Consider the following 19,745-nt stretch of genomic DNA (forward strand, 5'->3'; position numbering starts at 1 on the left):
AAAAGTAATACCAAGAAGTAAAAATGAGAGTGGGAAAAGAGAAAAAAAGTAACAAGGTACCAAATGTTAATTTCACTTTACAATCTTACCTATGTTGAACATGACTCACTGGAGCACTGACCTCCTGGGCCCAAGTGATTCTCTTGCCTCAGCCTCTCATATAGCTGAAACCACAGGTATGCACCACCACACCTGGCTAATTTTTTTATTTTTTGTAGAGACAAGGTCTCACCACGTTGCCCAGGCTAGTCTCGAACTCCTGGACTCAAGCAATCCTCCTGCTTGCCTCCCAAAGTGCTGGGATTAAAGGTGTGAACCACCACACCCAGCCAAAAAGAGAAGGTTTTTAAAAGTAAACGTCTAGTTGAAAGATATATCCCAAATACGTTCAAATTGATGACAATTTTGGTCTCCTCTACCTTTATACTTTGCTAATTCTTACTAACAAGGAACTAAATTCCATTCCATTTCTCTTTTTCCTTGTCAAATTTGGAGGAGTGAACTGGAAAAAAAAAGAAAAAAAAAAAAAAAAAGAACAGATCCCCTTTTTAACCCATGTGTGTTCCTCTTGAAACTTTCCACCAAAGAGAAACTCTTCTTGTCAAAGGTATAAAGATGCCTTCCAGTATAGAAAGTGTTTACAGATTAACTTAAATTTGATAAGTTTTTTGCAGCATCAGTAATAGACCAATTTTATCACTATAGTCTGCTGGGTAGGTCTAAATTACTGCACTAAATAGCTATAAAATTAATAATAATATATGGCAAAGTACAGAACTATTTAGGTATCTTCGGGGTGAAAAATACAGAAATAAAAAGTAATAGATTGATCCTAGAAAAATCTCTGAAGGAAATAAATTTAGGACTGGATTTTGAAGATGTGTAACAAATACTTTGGCCACAACTAAGTATTCATATTGGGTACTAATGGGAAATGAGTTCGGGAAGACGTGAGCTGAGAGAGTTGTTGGAGGATATTAAATTTTAGAACAGAGAATGACCACTTCAAGGAAAGAACATAATGCTCTATTGGGTTAATTTCCTTAAAATCCAAATTCTGAGAGCTCAATAGTGAAAATGTTTATTTTACAAGAAAGCATAAAAATAACATCAATATGAGACAATTAGTTTGACTTTTAAAGACAGACAATTAGTTTGACTTTTAAAGACAAACATGTCTCATATTTCTGTACCAACTTAAGTCATTATTAACTTCCAGGTTGGATACTGACTTAACTGATAACCTAGCTAGTTAATTCCATATGATAGAAACTAAAACAGCATATTTTCACTCCTTGGAAAATAAAGTGCTTACACAAAGCAAATGAAAAATCTGTTTGCCCTTCACACTACTAGCTATTGATTCAATTCTGTAGCCTATGTCAGTCATATGCATATAATTTTACCAAAGAGGCTGAAGTTTTGCCTAGATTGAATAAGCTTCTTTACCTTTTTGAACTTGTTTTTATTATATTTTTAAACAAACATACAGCAAAAAAAGAGAAATTTCAGAAAATTGACACAGACGTCAAAGACTGAATTACTTTGAAGTACGGAACTTGAATCATTCTCTTTTATGATAGCTAGGCCTTGTATGGGGCTTAGTGCATAGTAGGTATGCAAGGCACATTTGCTAATTAAAATGCAAATGCCTTGCCAATAAGAGGATTAATGCTTGGAAGAATCCCAAGCTACTTTCCTGAACCAAACATCTGAAAATGTTCCAATTCTACAACATTAGAAGGTACTTTCCAACAAGTCCTAAGTGTCGTGCTAACACTGTAATCCAGTCAAATGCAACTGTAGTACTACATCTTTTGCATTTTTGTCTTAGAAATTTGGGTCTAAGAGATTTTAGCACATAAACGAGTTCGTGGGAAAACTTGTCCCATTTCCAAATTTCACTTTTATTCTTACAAGTTAAAATATAATCAAATTAGAGTCCTGGAATAATGGTAACCTGCATGCTGATCCTAGATTCACCAGTAACTAGCTATACGACCTTGAGCATATTTTTCTCCAAGCTTTAGTTTTCTCATTTGTAAAATTAGAAAAACTGGGCATTTAAAAGCCTTTCTTGTAGAAATGCATTGCAACTTACATTGAAAGGCATAAAAAAAAAAACAAGATAGATTGATGGATGGAGGAATGGGTTAATGTATAATAGAGCAAGTAGAGTAAAAAGTTAAGAAAATAATCTTGGTGGTAGATATATCTCCTTCACACAAAAAATCTGATCACTCCACCCAACCTCCTGTCTTTCCTATTCCTGGAAATAGTACCACCACCAGTTACTCAAAGCAAAAACCTAGAGGTTCTCCTGAAGTCCTCTTCCTTCCTTACCTGCAATCAATCAGTTAAGTCTTATTTAGTTCCTCTTTCAAAACATATCTCAAATCTATCCACTTCATTTCACTGCCACTATTCTCATAGTAGTCCAAGCCATCATTTATTTTCATCCAGACTAAAGGGTTTCCCTTCTTTCACTCTTGCCCTCCTTCCACATCACAAACAATGACTTTTTGACATACATACCAATCATTCTCCAACTTTATACTTTCCAGTGGCATTAAGAATAAATAAAATCCAAACCCCTTACTGTGGCTAACAGACCTCCACTGGTCCCTGTCTACTTCTTCAATCTGATCCCTCTCACTTTCACCCCTCAGTTAGTTGGTGCCAGCCATATCAGCCTTTCTATTCCTATATCGAACCAGGTTCTCATATTTGTGTTTTACAATTCTCTCTGAGTAAAAAATTTTCAGAGGGCAGATGCCTTCCTCCAGTCATTCAACTCACAATGGACATGTCCCCTCCTCAGGGATGCTTTCCCTGGCCACCCAGTCTAAATAAACTTCACATTAAAAGTGCTAAGGAAATTCTCATCTGCACTGTAACATTTTTCTACCTATCTCCTGTAATCAGAGGAAATTTTTTTTTATTTACTTGTTTTTAGAGAAGGGTCTCACTATGTTGCTCAGGCTGGTCTTGAACTTAGGCAGTTCACCTGGTCTCAAATCTCATGAGTAGCTGGGACTATAGGCCTGTGCCACCACACTCAGCCGTTAATACTTTAACATTGGATTAACATGCCTCAATTAGATAATTTTTCATACTTTAATAAGAAATCCCAAGAGATTATTTGCTTTTCAAAAATCTATTTTCTTTTTTTTTTTTTTCATTTATCATCTTATGAAAGGAGAGGAAAATCCAATTTGAACCAGTATTTTTTTCCTTTTTCTTTTTTCTTAGAGATAGGGTCTTGCTCTGTCACCCAGGCTGGAGTACAGTAGCACGATCATAATTTACTGCAGCCTCCAACTCCTGGGCTAATGTGATCCTCTTATCTTAGACTCCTGAGTAGCTGGAGCTAAAGGCACGTGCCACCACACCTGGCTATTTTTTTTTTTTTCCTGTAGAGAAAAGGTCGCACTATGTTGCCTAGGCTGGTCTCAAACTCCTGGGCTCAAGCAATCCTCCCACCTCAGTCTCCCAAAGTGCTGGGATTTACAGATGTGAGCCATCATGTCCAGCCCACTATTTTTTTTTAAGATGATTTTTTTAAAGATGGGGTTTGGTTTACTAAATGCAATCCAGTTCAACTCTCTAAAACAAGGGCACCAAATTAAAAGTAAAATATTATCTATCTTGAGGCCAGGCTTCTGGAATATTTTTAAATCTAGAAAGAGAAAAAAACATATATACCGATGTTCTTGGGGGTAAAGAGCAGCTCCTGAATATGTAAGCAAAACCAAACACAACAGAAAAGAGAATACCACTTTGGGTTTATACCTAATCCCTCAGACTGAACAACTCACAATGGAGAAGTTAAGAGCACTGCAATCGGCTGACAGGATCTATACAAGGTCAGTTTTTTCTTTGGAAAGCAGAGAACCATGGGAGAAGCAATCAGAGTACAGAGAAAACAAAACTGCAGAGGGAGCAAATCAAAGGCAGCAGAGAAGTTGAGGTTGTGAGCCACAGACACAGACAGTCCAGATCTACAGTCTGCACCTTAGCAGTTACTAAAGGCGTAGGCAGGAGCTACAATAGTAAAGAGACAGATATCACCAATGCCCCAGTATTGTACAAGCAACTACAATAGTCTCCACAATGTTTATACATGAAAAATATTACTGAATTTTTAAAAATGTATTTATAAGTGGCATTCCTTAAGACAGCTTTCAGTCTTTTTTTTTTTTTTTTTTTTTGAGACAGTTTCACTCTGTTGCCCAGGCAGTATGCAGGTGCAAGCATGGCTCACTGCAGCCTCGACCTCCCCGGGCTCAAGTGATCCTCCCACTTTAGCCTCCCAAGTAGCTGGGAATACAGGCACACACCACCATGCCCAGTTACCTTTTATTGTATTTTTTTGTAGAGATGGGGTTTTGCCATGTAGCCCAGGCTGGTCTTGAACTCCTGGGCTCAAGCAATCCACCTGCCTTGGCCTCCCAAAGTGATTTCAGGTGTGAGCCACCACATCTGGCCTTTCAATCTTATTCTAGTGTAAAATGTGTTGGCAGAGGGAACTTGGACTAAATACTTACGAGTTACGAATATCCTGCTCTGGAAATTCTCATATATCACACTTCTCCCTGCCTTCTTCAGCTTATTTATCTACATCAGAAAATCTGAACTCAAACTTCTAACATACTGCCTCTTTTTCATGAGAAGATGGCACATAAGCATAAATAAATAAACAAAATTAAAAGTAAATAAAATTCCAGGGTATTCTATTAAAGCTGGCAACACAGAGAAATTCATAATTTCATATAATTCCAAGAGCAAGAAATAAAATAGGGCTGAATCTCATGAAAACTAGGCTTGTAGGATGATTCTAGAATAATTCTAGACCTTGGAGTGAAGAGTTTTGTGGCCCTTCCCTCCAGTGCTCTGCTATTAACACCACTTGGTTCTACATCATGCATTAGGTTTTTCTCATCGTTTTTCACTCATAGTTTCTTCTCCCATAATTTTAGTTTGTACATGGTTTCTCATGGCCTCTCCAACTTTGATTCTCCCTCCCCGCTCCCACAATCAGTGTGATATGTTCAGGAAATGCCAACAACTACCACCATAGTCAACTGTGATAACAGTGAAAAGGGGGCTGGGAAGGTATGTACAGTAGCAAACCACTATATAGTGTTTCCACCATACAGATATAGTAGATATAAAGAAATTCAAAAGCATAAATAATTGTAAAATGTGGGCAAATAATTAGGAAATAACTTGTTTTGAGTATTTACTATCTTTGTTTTTATTAAATTATTATGCAACTTAATTCTTAAAAATGGCTGTTTGACAACTCACAAAATTCTTGAAAATTTAACAATTGGTCTTGCAAAAGAATACAGCCAACTCACTTCAAAACCTCTTAGCTGAAGCTCCCACCCTTAATTGGAAATTCTTTCCTTTTTGTCTTAGTTCAAAAGATAATAAGCCCCACTCATCTTTTCAGGCTACAGAAATCACAGGTTGCTGACCAGCCAATAAATTGGTTGCTTTGGGCGAGGTGCTCTCCCTGCCTGTGGCTTGCAGGGGAGGTTCACATCAAATGATATCAAACATAGATGTCTCAGCAGCAGTTATAGGAGGTAGGAGAGATACAAGCTAACCTAGGACAAAAAGTTACTACAGATGTTAAAATCCCTTCGCCCTATGATCATTCCAACTACAGGCCATTATGCAAAGAGAAGCTCACAGAAATGACAGTGAGTCATCAAGAATGGGCTAAATTGTAATTAAAATACTATGTTTAAGAAGATGAGTGCCTGGGAAAGGATCAGCTACCACTCAGCGACTTCCTCCTTGTAGTATGCCTTCCTGACACACAGAAGTTGGAAAACTAAAAACTGTATTTTCCAGACTCCTTTATAGCTAGTATTGTGGATGCAAATCTGATTCCACCATTAACATGCAGGACACAAGATATGGAAGGCAGAAGTAAAGCAGAGCCCCATTGGCCTGTAGCTTTCAGTGGCTTTCAGCTTGTACACAAGGTCATGAACATGTCAGTATCCAGTCTCCAGCTTTGAACTAAAACAAAAAAGAATTTTCAATTAAGGAGTAGAAGCGTCAGCTAGGAGGTTTTACAGTGATGCAATGGAGTTGGCTGTACTCTCTTGCAAGGCCAATTATTAAATTTTTATGAATTTCACAAATCAGTTGTCAAACACAGCCACTATTAAGAATTTAGTAGCATAAAATTACAATTAAATTATATTAAAAACAGAATTAATCATTTTCTAATTATTTTATAGACAATGGCAGAAGCAGCAGGGACCAGATTCATCATAACAGCATGTAGTCACCAGGTCACCGGCATCAAGGAGAAGCTGTCACAGCAATGGCCAGATCCTACATTCCAGACTTCCAGCAGTTACAATGTTAACAGCAGTGGCTGTCGTGATCACCTGGATCACAGCTATAGTAGCATTTTCTTGCCACTGTTTCAGTAGCAACCTCCTGATTGCCACTTTCCTGACTGTAGCAGAGGTGGCAGCTCCCACTGTGGACTGTTTCAAGGTGTCCTGGAAATCATTCTCAGAGGCTCAGCCTAGAGCCCAGCCCTCCAGCCCTTTCAAAAGATTCCCTAAGCAACTAATTCCCTGCATTATATCCCTTTCTGTTTCCTGCACTGAACCCTGACTGATACTGCCAAGGAGTATGTGGTAAATGGATTGCAGAAAGATTTTTTCATGTCCACACTCATGCTGTTCTTCTACAGACCTAAAGAGCCCAAGCGAGACTCCATCATTCCCATTAGTCTACCTAACAAACATAGTTTCCCCAGAACTGCCACCTCAATCCCTTCTTCAGTTTTGCCTCACAGGGAGTGCCTTGTCCTCTGCTGTGGCCAGCTTTACGTGGCCTGAGACATCTTCCTGTCCCTCACCCAGCAGGAGCACAATCCCTCTTCTCAGTTATGCCGTCACTGCAGCCGAACAAGCTTGAGGACAGTGAGCCAAAGGTATACTTGACAGTTCATCTCCCACAACCCTGAGTGTCCTCTTGCCCTAAAATTTATCTTCCCCCAATGCATCCCCTAGTCACTCAAGGAAAAAAAATAAAAGCACAGCTGACTCTAAATCAGACTTGTAGCATCAGCCCCACAGAGAGAGCAAGAAACAGTGTTAGCAGTCTACCATATAGCAGGAACTATTCAGAAACATTTTACTGAAAGCATTGTGAAGAATCTCCGATAGGAAAAATGATTCTTCAAAGCTAAAGCTAAAGCAACTAACCAAAATAAATACTTAACTATTCAGCTATTATACCAGCTAACAATTTTGACTGTGTAAATCTTAATCATAAGTTACAGCATTATAAAGGCTTAAAATGCCCTGAAAATCCATGGCATATAATGATTAAAATTCTTTCCTGTGCTGCAAGTTTGGGGTACCACTGCCTCTAACCACATTCATGCACACTGATGGCCTAACAAACTGAGTCTAGCACATTATACTTAGTTCCAAAAGAATGCAGATTTCATAAAGAAACAGAGTATGTTTAACAGGTCCTTTTTTCGCCAATTTTCTACACAAATTCTTATGTCAGAAACTAGAACAATGAAAGGAACCAAACGATCTGAGTTCTAGTCTCTGCTCTACCATGTTTATGCTATGACTTCTGCCATTGCTAAGCCTCAAATTGTTTATCCATACACTAAGATTGGATTGCTGTGTTTCGTTCCACTCAAGTGGCTGACTTTAGCCCAGAGAGAAAACATAACAGCGCAAACGCTTAAAGAATAAGAGGTTCCAACAATCCACAACCTGCTTTACCTGCCTCTTCAAAGGATCCATCTTAGGTGTGCAATACTCGAAGCCTAGAAGGAGAAAGGTCTACTTAAATGCAATGAGTTATTCTTTTATCTAGCTTAGCTAAATTTTATTTAAGCAAAGTGTACTTTTGTGAGAAGGGTCTGCATACTTATAAAAGATCCCTAATTCTAAAATACATTCCTTTCTACATTCACCAGAACATTTTCTAGGCTCTGTCTCAGGTAAGTGTGCTAACACCTTCCTGGTGAGTGAATTACAGAGGAAGTAGAAAGGAAACACAAGAACAAAATATTATTTCTAATATACAATTTTCCCAAGCATATTTATCCTAAAATATGTATCTAATATATTTATCTGGGCTTTTACATATTATAGAGAATATTTTCAGCAATAAAAATATTCTGCTGAAAATATTCTCTTACAAATGTAGCAAGAATACTAACTTTCTGCTTGATTAGCAATTCTTGGAAATAACTACTTTATCATGCAGCTTAGCTGTACAGATTAAACTGCACTGCCACAAACTCTGTTTTGAAACAGAATCAAGCAGTAAAGCCTTTATTGTAAGTACTTGCCCAGTGTTTTACTGCATTTAACACCCACGCAAACAATTCAGAATTGTGGTTTTTCCTTTTACTAGAGAAAGGAAGACAGGTTTTTTGGATATAATGAACTAATATTCTATCCAGAAAGTAAAGAAAGACTCAACGCTGTTTCAGTTCATAATTCTTCCTGTGAGTCTGTGTAAACTTTCAAGTGTTAATCTCTCTCTTAAACTCAATTTTCTCATGTGTAAAGGGAGATGATAATATCTGACTCATAGAGAATAAAAATACATAAAGTTCTTTATAAGAAAACATGAATGCTAATATATACATCCTTATAAACCAAATGAGACAGGTATAAAATGCCCTGACACAGAAGTTATTACTCTAAATGACAGCTAATACATTGTAATCAGTCCCCAATATTCCTATTAGAGTAAGGTTGTCTGAACTTAGGGTTGTCACCCAAAGGAGGCTGAAGTGTCATTTCAGTCATCAGCATTACATTGTGAGATTGCTCTAGTTAGCAAATCTAATTCTATTCAAAGGAAATTAAAATTTTCATTAGCATGTGCATTCTAACTTAAACACTGAAATTAGTGAATAGAATTCTTAGCTAAAATTAATAATATTTTGACAAAGTATTCTGCTGAAAGCTACCAAGTTGGATTAAGATACAATTCTGTGAACAGAGGTAATAAAGACTATATCATTTTACTAGATTTCATGGCTTAATTAATCAATATATGGAATTAATATTGGAGAACTCTAATTATTACAGGCTTTTGAAGTAGAAGCAGTAATTTTCCAAATATGGTCTAAAGTCATCCGAAGGGTGCCCAAACCAATCTAACAATACAAAGTACTTGCTATGATGATTCTTGTTGGCAAATCACACCCAGTTCTATGAATGTTCATTTTTATGTACAATAAGTACATTCACCAATAATCTACCAACATTTAATATTCACTAAAGATCCAACTACCAGATGACACTTGGCAAAACTACAAAACTCCTACTGTGTATGGCATATATAAACTCAAAGTTATTACTAAAATTATTATTTTTATGGCACCAAAGCTGAAGACACTGATATAGTAATAGAATATGAAAATAGTATGAAATGTTATTTGGAGCACCCACCCCTCTCTTTCAACTGTCTACCCCTGCTCTGAGTACCTCTGTTCTCCCAGTGGAGGCTGTAAAAAACTTTAAAAAGGGGATCAGATTTTATCCTGCAATATCTGCCAAATAACATTTTTGGTAATTAAACAGGTACCACATAACACCATACTTAAGTAATGTTTCAAAACTCTTATATACCCATTTTATATAAGAGTCAGTGAAGTAGTTCCTTTCACATAATTTCCACGAAATCATCGTTAAAAAGTATTATTAGGGAGCCCTCAGAAATACTACAATAATGATGTCTCAATTTGTGTTTAAAAAGACCATTGTTTTAAAAGCAAAACACCTTGGAAAGTAATTCGTTTAGAATTTCATTTTCAAAATGGTAGAATAAAATTGTTTTAAAAACGTAACTGTTTAACTAGGCTAATAATATTTTTCTCAATGCCAAAGACTGTTAATCTTCCAAAGTATTCCATCTCCCTAAAAATCAACAGCATTGATTTAGAGAATCTTATTCGATTTTTTTCAAAGAAAATTAAATAAAAATTACGAGAAATACTTTTAAATTGTGCACATTAAGGTATCAGTATTTCAATTTTTTAAAGAAATAACTTTTAAATAAAAGCAATTTTTTATTTAAAAAATTAAATATGATAATATTTGAGTAAAAGCAGTGCCTAGAAATCAAATCAGTTTTGGTTTACAGCCAATATCTGTTTTTCTAAAAATGATAGTTTTATGACAACTGTGTACTACTGCTGGCCTCAAAGTTAAGAGAGATTGAATGTTTTAAAAGAGATCATTTCCTGTAGTATTGATTCCTCGGCATCCCACCCTTTCAAGAACTCCCCCTCCCTTATGTTTTGGGGTTCTGCTACAGTTATTAATCATATTATGTTATTTATACCCAGCTGCAAGGGTAGACATGTCCCCACGCCTGACCAATCATGGCACTTCATTGTCCTCTCCTCTCTCTACAGTAATTGGTCCAAGAGATGGGCACAGGGCCAAAGTCCCTGCATGAGATTTGTTATTAGACTCCAAAAAGATGAGAAGCTTTAAGGACCCTGTATGACTTGGGGGTTCAGAGCTACCTTCACTGCTATACTGACAGAGTCTAGCTGAGAAAAAATCCAACCCGGAAGAAAAGAGAACCAAATAATAATTCTAATGACCAACACTTGAGAACATGAAGTTAGCTGTTACTGATCTATGCCTGGATTTTAATGTATGTAAGTCAATAAATTTCTTCTTAGCCTACATTAATCTCAATAGCATTTCTGTCACTTGCTACAGAATTCTTACAAATACAGAAACTGATATGTAAATTAAGATTTTTTTCTTTCCTGCTGAGATCTAAGCTATATATCACAAGATACTTGCTGCAAACTAGATAACCACATCCAAAGAGTAATATATCTCTAGAACAACTCCATTAAAGTGAATTTTTAAAAGTCATTTTATTGGAGGAAAAAGCAAAGCCAATTTAGCTTAATTCTATTTAAGTTCAGAAAATGAAGCATTAATAAATACTTGTTTTTTTCCTACCTTGTAGGATATTTTCCTTTCATAAAACTACTTCTGTTAAATGCCATTATGTATAGTAAAATCCCATTTTTCATAGTCATGTGTAATTCCCAATCAGAACAACAATGAGATACAGGCTTGCCTCTCACAAACTCCCCTGAAGCCAGAAAACGATAATTATGTGTTTCAAATTCTGTGCAAAAAAACAGCACAAGCAAAGAGGTTAAAATGCCAGAAAGTTTTAATTAAGTAGATCGGTCACCGTTCACATTGTATACCCAAGACAATAAAAAGGGAAGCCTCCAAATAGAAAAGATCTTAATTAATAATAAATTTGAAACAGAATTTTTTCCAATTACCACTGCATGATATTTTTTAAAACCAAACCCTAAACTCCAAATAAATTACGGCAAAAAAGTTTAACCCTTTATAACCCATACAGAGTCTCTAAAACAATATCTCTCAGTATGTGTTAATAAAACAAGTACCTAATCACCTATAAGGACAGCGTGTCCTTTCTCAGGTATTTAGATATGTCATAAGTCAAATTATGGTCGTCAAAATGTAATCTATGTTCCCCCGGCCATGTTGGGATGACCGAAATGGGTAGGGGCTGCAGGTAAGTGGGTTGCTGCTCCTGGGAACCACTGCAATGCAGCTGAGTGGCTGCATCAGGATAAATTGCTAGGGTTCAGGGAAGAATGGAGATATAATGATGCCACCCTTCTCACTGGAAGCCAATCGGCTGTGACTGTAACAAAAGGGAAGGCAGGATTAAGATGAAAATATATTTTTCAATTCCCTTTTTCAAATTGTGTTTTCCCATAAAACTGGCTAGACTTCCAAAACAACCCAAATAGGGCTATTAACCATAAGGAACAGAACTAATGGTACATTAAGGGTTAAATAAAAATATTCATAGTATTACATTATGAGTGGAATGAGGCTGAAGGCAGAAATAGCATTAAGCACCTTAGAGCATTATTTTGAGGAGATAACACATTTCAAAAAAACTTACAGGAGACTATTCATAATGGAACTACCCACACATTTAAACAATTAATTTGACCTTCCCTCTATTTTCCAATTATTCTATAACGTGGATTTTGTGCCCTTGTACAAAATAATTTCCAATTATTCTATAATGTGGATTTTGTGCCCTTGTACACAAACACACACAAAATTATTGAGATGGACCACACTGTAAACCTTTCTGTATGGAACGTTTTTGCCCTGTGTTTTTTTCCTCCTCTGCTTCTTACCTACTACTGGAAAGACCCTAATTCCACTCAACCAAAACCTGTCATCTTTCAAAACCAAAACAAGTTCAAAATTATTCACAATTCATTCCTCAACCACTCAAGTCAGAAAACAAGGGCAGATGGCGTGGATCCTACCAAGATATTAAAAAGAAAAAAAGAAAAGAAATCATTCTTTCACTTCATGTACACATTTAACTTCCATAAATTCACTACACATACCTAGACGAGGATAATTTCTTAGAATTAAAAGTTTTTTGTAAAACATATCTTTTAATGCAAGCAAATTACTTCATCTGGTATTCGACCAAAAAACTGCAATTGGTTCCAACATGGGTGGAAAAGTGGCATGTAGGACTCATCCTACAAACAGTACAATATAGTATTTTATGCACAATTTAAGGGCTTTTTGAAAAGACAGTTTTGCTTATATTTGATTTCCCCCTTTTTGTAATGACTTGAGAACCCAAATCCTTTCTAAAATGCAGCTCCACAACTTTTTCGAATAGCACACTATGCAGCCAATTAGTCTCATTTTCACCAAAATTCATACTAAGACCTACCTAAAGAGTTTTAAACACTGGCAGAAAAGTGAAAAAGGCAAAACCCTTACTACAGGTATTCCTTACCAATGAGTCATTAAGCTCCTACTAAATTGCCAGCTTCTTGAAGACACACAATTTCTGACTCATGTTTATATCGCCAGTGCTAGCTCCATGCTGGCACTTGGTGGGTGCACCACTAAGTGTTTGCTGAGGGAACGAATGCGTGCCAGTAATAGGACTTCTTATTTTTTCTGTATTAAATAAAATATGCATCTTTTCTTGGAAAACATTCTGAATAATAGTTGCTCTTCAAAAACAAAATATTAGCAAGATATTTTGTTAGCAAAATTAGCTAAAAGAGCAATGAATGGATTTGCCTCTTTCCCTACAAACATGTCTCATAACACCAGCTTCTAAGTTTCTGAAACTCTTACTTTAGACAATAGTTTTAAATTCAGGGCATTCACTCTGTCTACCAAAATGTAGTATTTCAAGAAAATTATTGCTCAACATTTCAGAAGACAAAAAATAATTTATTAAAGGTGAAACAGTTCTAGTCTTCAATACCAAAACACTTATCTTTTGTCAAATCACACACACACACACAACCCTGACATTCACAGATTTTGAAATTGTTAAATAATATTGAAGTAATCCATAAAAACAAGATTCTCTTTCAACGTACTCCCAAAACACTGAGTCCCCCCAGTAATTACAAAGCACTTAGGGGTTACATAGTAAAGACTCTGTATGAAACTATCACTTGAGAAGATTAGGCACTGACTTCATAAGTCAGACACTTGAATGAATTTAGAAGATTTGTTTTGCCGCCAGTTTACATAAATTAGCAGAAAAAAAATCACAAACATTTGTCTCTCATAACAAAAGGTTTTATAAAGTATATCCCAGGATCTCAGAGGAAAAATAATGTATACGTCCCAGGAACACAGAGTTATGTTACATGAAAATCAGTTTTAGCAAAAAACTGAATAAAATTTAAAATCATCTAAAAATCAAATGGCCAAATGTTAAGTATTTGTTTGTACCAGTAAGATAGCAAGAAATTAAAGAATTGTTAAAATGCCTCAACCTAGGAAAATAAAGTTTTACAAACTAAATTATAAAAGTCTGGGGGTGAGGGCAGGATCAATAAAATACCCAAAATGATATATTAGAAAATGATATATGAGAAAAGTTAACAAAAGTATCTGTGTGTGTATATTCATATACATATATGCATATAATATATAGACACACATATATACATATACACATACTGAGATATTTGGATATAGTACTCTTAGAAAATGATGGAGAGAAAATATTTTTTAAGTACAAAGATGTTAATGATATAATAAGAGTCATCAAACATCATGCAAGCAAATCAGCTTGCAACTGCTAAGGTGTAAGCCCATTACTCATATGAATTGAAGGTGTCAATGAACAGAATCCGAAACCTGAACCCCTGAGTTATTAAGAGCTTTAGGGAAAAAAGAAGAAAAAACTACCAAAATTTGAAATAGTAGGAAATTTTCAACTTCAAGGTTTATCAAAATGTAATGCTACTTTCCCTAGCAAAGGGGCTTGGCTTGCTTCTTTTTCTATTGTTTCTAAAATAATCTCTAGGTCTCTAGATTTTCTTGTTTTAAAAAAGGTATGAAGAAATGTATTGTAAACCTGGGAGGCTAACAGTCAACTCTAAATTCTCTTACCTTTCCCGTCCTCATGTATTACAACCACCTAAACAAAACTCATCAAAAATCCCAAATTACCCACTAAAAAAAAAAAGATTCAAGAGATAAGAAAGGCACAGCATTATTTTTATTTGAGTAACATAAGTATTTCTTATTTTAAAGCATCCAGTAATGTTTCTTCAGCAACAGGAAGTGTATTTCTAGGAATTAGCCCATTTTAACAAAACTCCCTTACAAATTGGATGTCCCAAAGAGTCAGCAGTGAAGACTTTTACCTACATTTAACATTACCCAGGAACTGTTTCAACTTGGTTTTTATTTAAACAAACTATAACACTGTTTCCTATGATTTCCATCCCTGGATACACTACTTGCTTAGGGTAGTTGAATGTAATGTGTGCATGATATGGCAGTAGACAATGATTTCATGTATTTATTGTACCGATACTTAATCTCTGGAATAAAATACACATAATTTACTGAAACTTACTGAAAGCAAACTGCTGAAATATGAGCTTAAAGGTGTATGAAGAAGCATAAAACTCTGCACAATTAGAGTCTGGGGAATTTTAGAACAAAATTCACTACTTGTATATTAATCAGAATAGAAATGGTTTAAGAATATATACTCTGTAGTAAAATCAAAGAAACTAAACCTAGTCATAGTACTGTATCACGAAACAATTTCACCGGAGGTCCAAAGTTCAAGTTTACTACTGGGAAAAGACAAAGTTCAAACTGAAATGACAACTTTTCTCTTTGCAGAAAAATAAACAACAGGGTCATAATTAAGAAACAGGTAACTAATTGAGCCAAGCAATAGGTGAAACCAAAGATTCTTCTATAAGCGGGCAAAGTACTGACTACTAAGTACTACACTAATACTAAAACAATAAGAAATTACCTAATTGATTCAGGAAAGGCTTCAGATTAGAAACCGTATTTTAAAGAGTAACTTCCGATTCTCTACTAAAGATTATAACAACAAAAAAAGGGGAAAAAAGTCAAAGCTAAAGACAGTAGCTGCCAGAAAGATGTTAAGTCACCTGGCTGATGGTACTGGCTTTGGGAGGGCGACCCTCAGCACCTAAGTGAAAAGAAGGCTAGGAAGAATCGGTGCGACAAAAGCCATGTCCTACAACCCAGCTTATCCTTCTGCCATGGACTTTGTCAGAAGACAATATGAGAACATTTCCGATTAGTATTACATCTTACAGAAATGGTTAAATTTTACTCTTTCACTGTGCTAGTCTCTAAATGTCATGTTATGAATATGGTTTAATAAAAAGCAACTAGTCAAGAGAGTGCTAAGTACACTTTACAATACCTTATTAAATTGAAAAATCAATTTCTGTCACAAAGTTTAGATAAAAGCAAAAAATAAAACAATGTTTATGGAAAGTTTCTTTTTAAATTCCCTTACTCTATTTTCATCCTTTCCAAAATGAATCACAATAAAGAATCTTTGTCTCTTCTGAAAATATTTGTTTTTAATCAAACTCAAAGTTCTACAGATAACCTCTTCAAATTCTTAATTTCTAGTATTTAAAGTCTTGTGTTTAACCTGCAAAAATCTTGCTGTTTTATAACAAATGTTGCTTTTAAGCAAAGCCATTTAAGAAAGCCATTTAATATAATACCTAATATGAGGCTATTAAGAAGCTAAGAATACTATTTTTAAAAGAGATTAAAAATTTTAAATTACAACCTGCTTAGAAACAATATTAATCTCAACACAGACATAATGGTATCTTGAGAAATTTCTGACACAAAGTGTCTCTTCAAAAAATAAGTGTAGTATTCAGAACTTTATTACTAATGACTACAAAATGTTCTGTGGCCATTAATATGTTATTCCCTTTATTTTGGCTAAATCTTTAAAATAGAACAGTGTCTGTGGCTGTCAAGAGGGCAAAACTGTATTACTCTAATAATGTCAACTACATACTGGGGCATAGGATGTTTATTCAACACAGTTAATATTACTAATGCTCTAAATCTTGAATTACTGTTAAATATAATACAGAGGTTGAGAAAAATGTATAACAGGTAGATTAGACTAATGTTATGAAATAGCCATCTCTTCAGTCTTCTAAAAAAATCACAATAATTTAGAATACACCAGCTTGCATGTCAATATATCAACTTTAAATTTCTAAAAATAAGTTATATTCTCATCTGTGCCTTAACTAATCAAAACAAAACACAAAGCAATGATGCAGATGTTCTCATTATTCACTAACTCATGGGATGTGAACTAAGATTTGGCACCTAGACTAGTAAATGCTGTCTATATACCCTTTTGCATATTACAGACAGTGCCTGACTAGCTGAATTACAGCCCCAAGTCTTTCCTCTGCCTTTCACACATCGCTGTGTAAGTTAGAGTTAAGAAAAAATTTTACAAATTCTCAAAACTATACAGAAAAAGCTGTTTAAAGTCTGCCAAAGTTTTAAAAAATTAACAACAATAAAAAGAAAACCTCACCACATAAATCCATACACTTAAAATGAATACGATGGAATAGGCTATAGGAAGAAAATCTTAATTATGACCTTAGGAGCATGTGAGTCTGTGTGTATACATATCCACAATACACAGACATATGTAAACTGCACCACAAACCATCAAGCCCCATTAAACTCAAGGACTATTAAAGATATATTAATATTTCCAAAGCGAGCTGCTGAGAAATGAGAAGGAGATAACATATGAAATTTTTACCCAGAATTTTCTAGCATTTTGCCATCAAGGGATGGACTGTTACCTAGCCCAGGTAACAATTAAGCAGCCCATTATATTTTCATGCACCGTATACTCAGTAGAGCACATTCAGGAAAAACAGTTTGGTTTCTAATAATGTTACAATCACAATTCTCTCTCCCACAAACATCTAGGACGACAGAACCACATTCTATCTATGCTGAAACAAAACCAACAATGCTGTCTATAACAAATTCATAAGAACTACTACATACTATCAGATCTCACGGTATGCTGTCTCTGATCAATGCTTTGAAACTGACGAGTATGCCATAAACATAACGTGCTTTGCAGCAAATTTTACTAGCATAAAAGATACCAGGGCAACAGAGGCTCCTTTAACCTGCCACTTCAACAAAATTCTGTAAAATCAAAAGCGTTACAGAAGCTTTCACTTCGCTAGGCACCTAGGTCTTCCTTCAAAACCCAGACTCCATTCAACAGCTCCCTGCAAGAACACACCAGTCTGCCACACATTACATATTCCACCCTCATCGGTACTCAGACACCTGAACCACCTGGACTGACAGAGTTAGGCTGTCAGCTCTGTGTCTGCTAGAGTGCAAGAAACACTGAAGCAGCTAAGCCCTTCCAGGTACACTAGGTGGTAACCTTGGCACCAAGTGCGTCTATAGTAAAGTCCCTTTTTCCCTGTTAGAAGATGCGTAAGATCGTTCCAAAGAAAATGCTACAATCCTAAGGGCCTTTTTGCACAACAGAGAGCGGAAAAGGCTGGCTTTCTCTAGTCAAAAACTCTTGTCTGCGGGGGGAGATGGAGCTACAAATTTAGGAAACCCAGCTTCTAGTCGCAATTCTGTGACAGCTAGCACAGCTAGCAGAGCAACCGCGCCAAGCCAGAGCTCAGTTTTCCCATCGGCAAAATGGGACTCACCAACGCCACCCTTCCCCCTCGTCAATGAGTCAGGCACACCCTAGAGGTCTAAGATTACCCGGGACAATACGCGGTGGGGAGATGCTGCCGCTCCCAGGACGCCCACCCTGAAGCCCCTCTCCCCAACACCCCGAGACAGATACGCAGGGCCGGCGTACCTGGTTTCACAGTCTTGAGACGGATGGGCTCGCGGAAGTGGCGGATGACAGCCAGGGTGTCCCGGTTGGTGAGCCCGCTGACAGGCGTCCCGTTTACCTCCAGCAGCACATCGCCTGGGCTGGGCGCCTTGCCCGAGACGACGCAGCAGGTGCCCCCGCCGGGCTCCTCGCGGAGCCGCCCCAGGTAGGGGAACTCGCCACGCTCCGCGCCACCGCGGATCTCCGCGCTGAAGTCGCCCGGGGGCCCAGCCCAGGACACGGCGCACTCCTGCACCTTGCTGAGCCAGTGCTTCTTCTTCTTCAGCGTCTTCGACATCCCGAACCCCGCTGCACCATGGGGGAGACCCCGCGCGGGCGGCCGGGGCGCCGCTCCGGCCCCGTCTCAGCCCGGGGGCCCTGGGCGGCCCGCGAAGCCCGGTAAGGGGGGCCTCGCCGCTCCGGCCCCCACCCCGCGACCACAGCCCGCTGGGCGCCCGGCCGCTCCCAGACCCGAGACGCCCCTTGGACGCCCCTCCCGGCTGCGCTCCCCGGGGCTGACCGGACTCCGCGAGGGCCACCGCGGGTTAGGCTGAAGAAAGGAAAAGGGAATTGTCCCCAGGCGGTTCCAGAAGGGGCTTCGGGCGGGGTCACTGCCGCCGGTTGGTCCCCGGGCTCAGCGCCCGAGCGGCGGGAAAGGCTGAGGCGGGGGGGGGCGGTGAGGTGAAGGGGGAAGAGCCGGGAACGGGAAAAATCCGTCGGGGGCGCGCAGAAGCGCGCGTAGATTCGTCGCGGGATCGATCGTGGCCGCTGCGGAGCTGTAGCGCGGAGACCAACGCCTGCCCAAGCTGCCAGGAAACTGCCGCTTTCAAACCAGCCGCAACCTCCTCCTCCTCCCTCTTCCCTTCCCCCTGCCCTCGCCCATCCCTCATCCAGAGCCCCGCCCCCTCCCGCCGCGCGGCGCCCGGCGCGCTGCCGTCACAGGCTGGGCGCTTGGGAACGAGCCCCGGCACCGGACTCTCGCGCCAGGGATTGGCCCCCGGCGGGCAGGAGGCGGACCGCCAACGAGAATGAGGACCACTGGTTGGTCGGTGCGAGTGGAGGAGGCGGGCACTAGAATGACTGAAGTTTAGAGAGGGTGGAAAAAAGAAGTTTGGAGAGTGAGGGAGGGCGCAGAGGAGGGGCAGGGGAGTGGAACAGGCTGTAGGTCGCAGGGCCGGGAGAGGCCCTCCGCGCGGCAGCTGGAGCCGAGGAAAACTCGAATCCGAGAGGGACCGAGCTCCCCGAAGTGGGGGCGTGGCCGGCGAGTTAGGCGGAGACGCGGGCGGAGCCTCTGAGTCCGTGCGGGGCGCAGAGAGGGGCTGGTGTGCTTAGATTGGAAGACAACGTGCGGAGTCCTGAGCCGGCCGAGGTTCCGGGGCCTTTAGGGTGGCCTGTTACAGCCGATAGCTTGCATTGAGTGGATATTG

The 19,745-nt window shown here is 38.5% G+C and overlaps 1 protein-coding gene across 4 annotated transcripts in view; it reads right to left on the reverse strand.

Annotated features, from left to right (window-relative positions):
• MAGI3 (membrane associated guanylate kinase, WW and PDZ domain containing 3) overlaps positions 1–19,164 on the reverse strand; it is a 272,676-nt gene extending 253,512 nt beyond the window's left edge. For all 4 annotated transcript variants that reach the window (XM_032154954.2, XM_032154953.2, XM_032154951.2 and 1 more), the window contains exon 1: positions 18,301–19,164. In XM_032154954.2, coding sequence (XP_032010845.1) covers positions 18,301–18,616 — 316 coding nt within the window. In that variant the 5' untranslated portion in view covers positions 18,617–19,164. The remainder of the gene's footprint in view (positions 1–18,300) is intronic.
• Positions 19,165–19,745: the final 581 nt, after the last annotated feature.

The sequence above is a fragment of the Hylobates moloch genome, unplaced genomic scaffold, assembly GCF_009828535.3.
Source record: "Hylobates moloch isolate HMO894 unplaced genomic scaffold, HMol_V3 SCAFFOLD_5, whole genome shotgun sequence".
NCBI classification, from domain to species: domain Eukaryota; kingdom Metazoa; phylum Chordata; class Mammalia; order Primates; family Hylobatidae; genus Hylobates; species Hylobates moloch.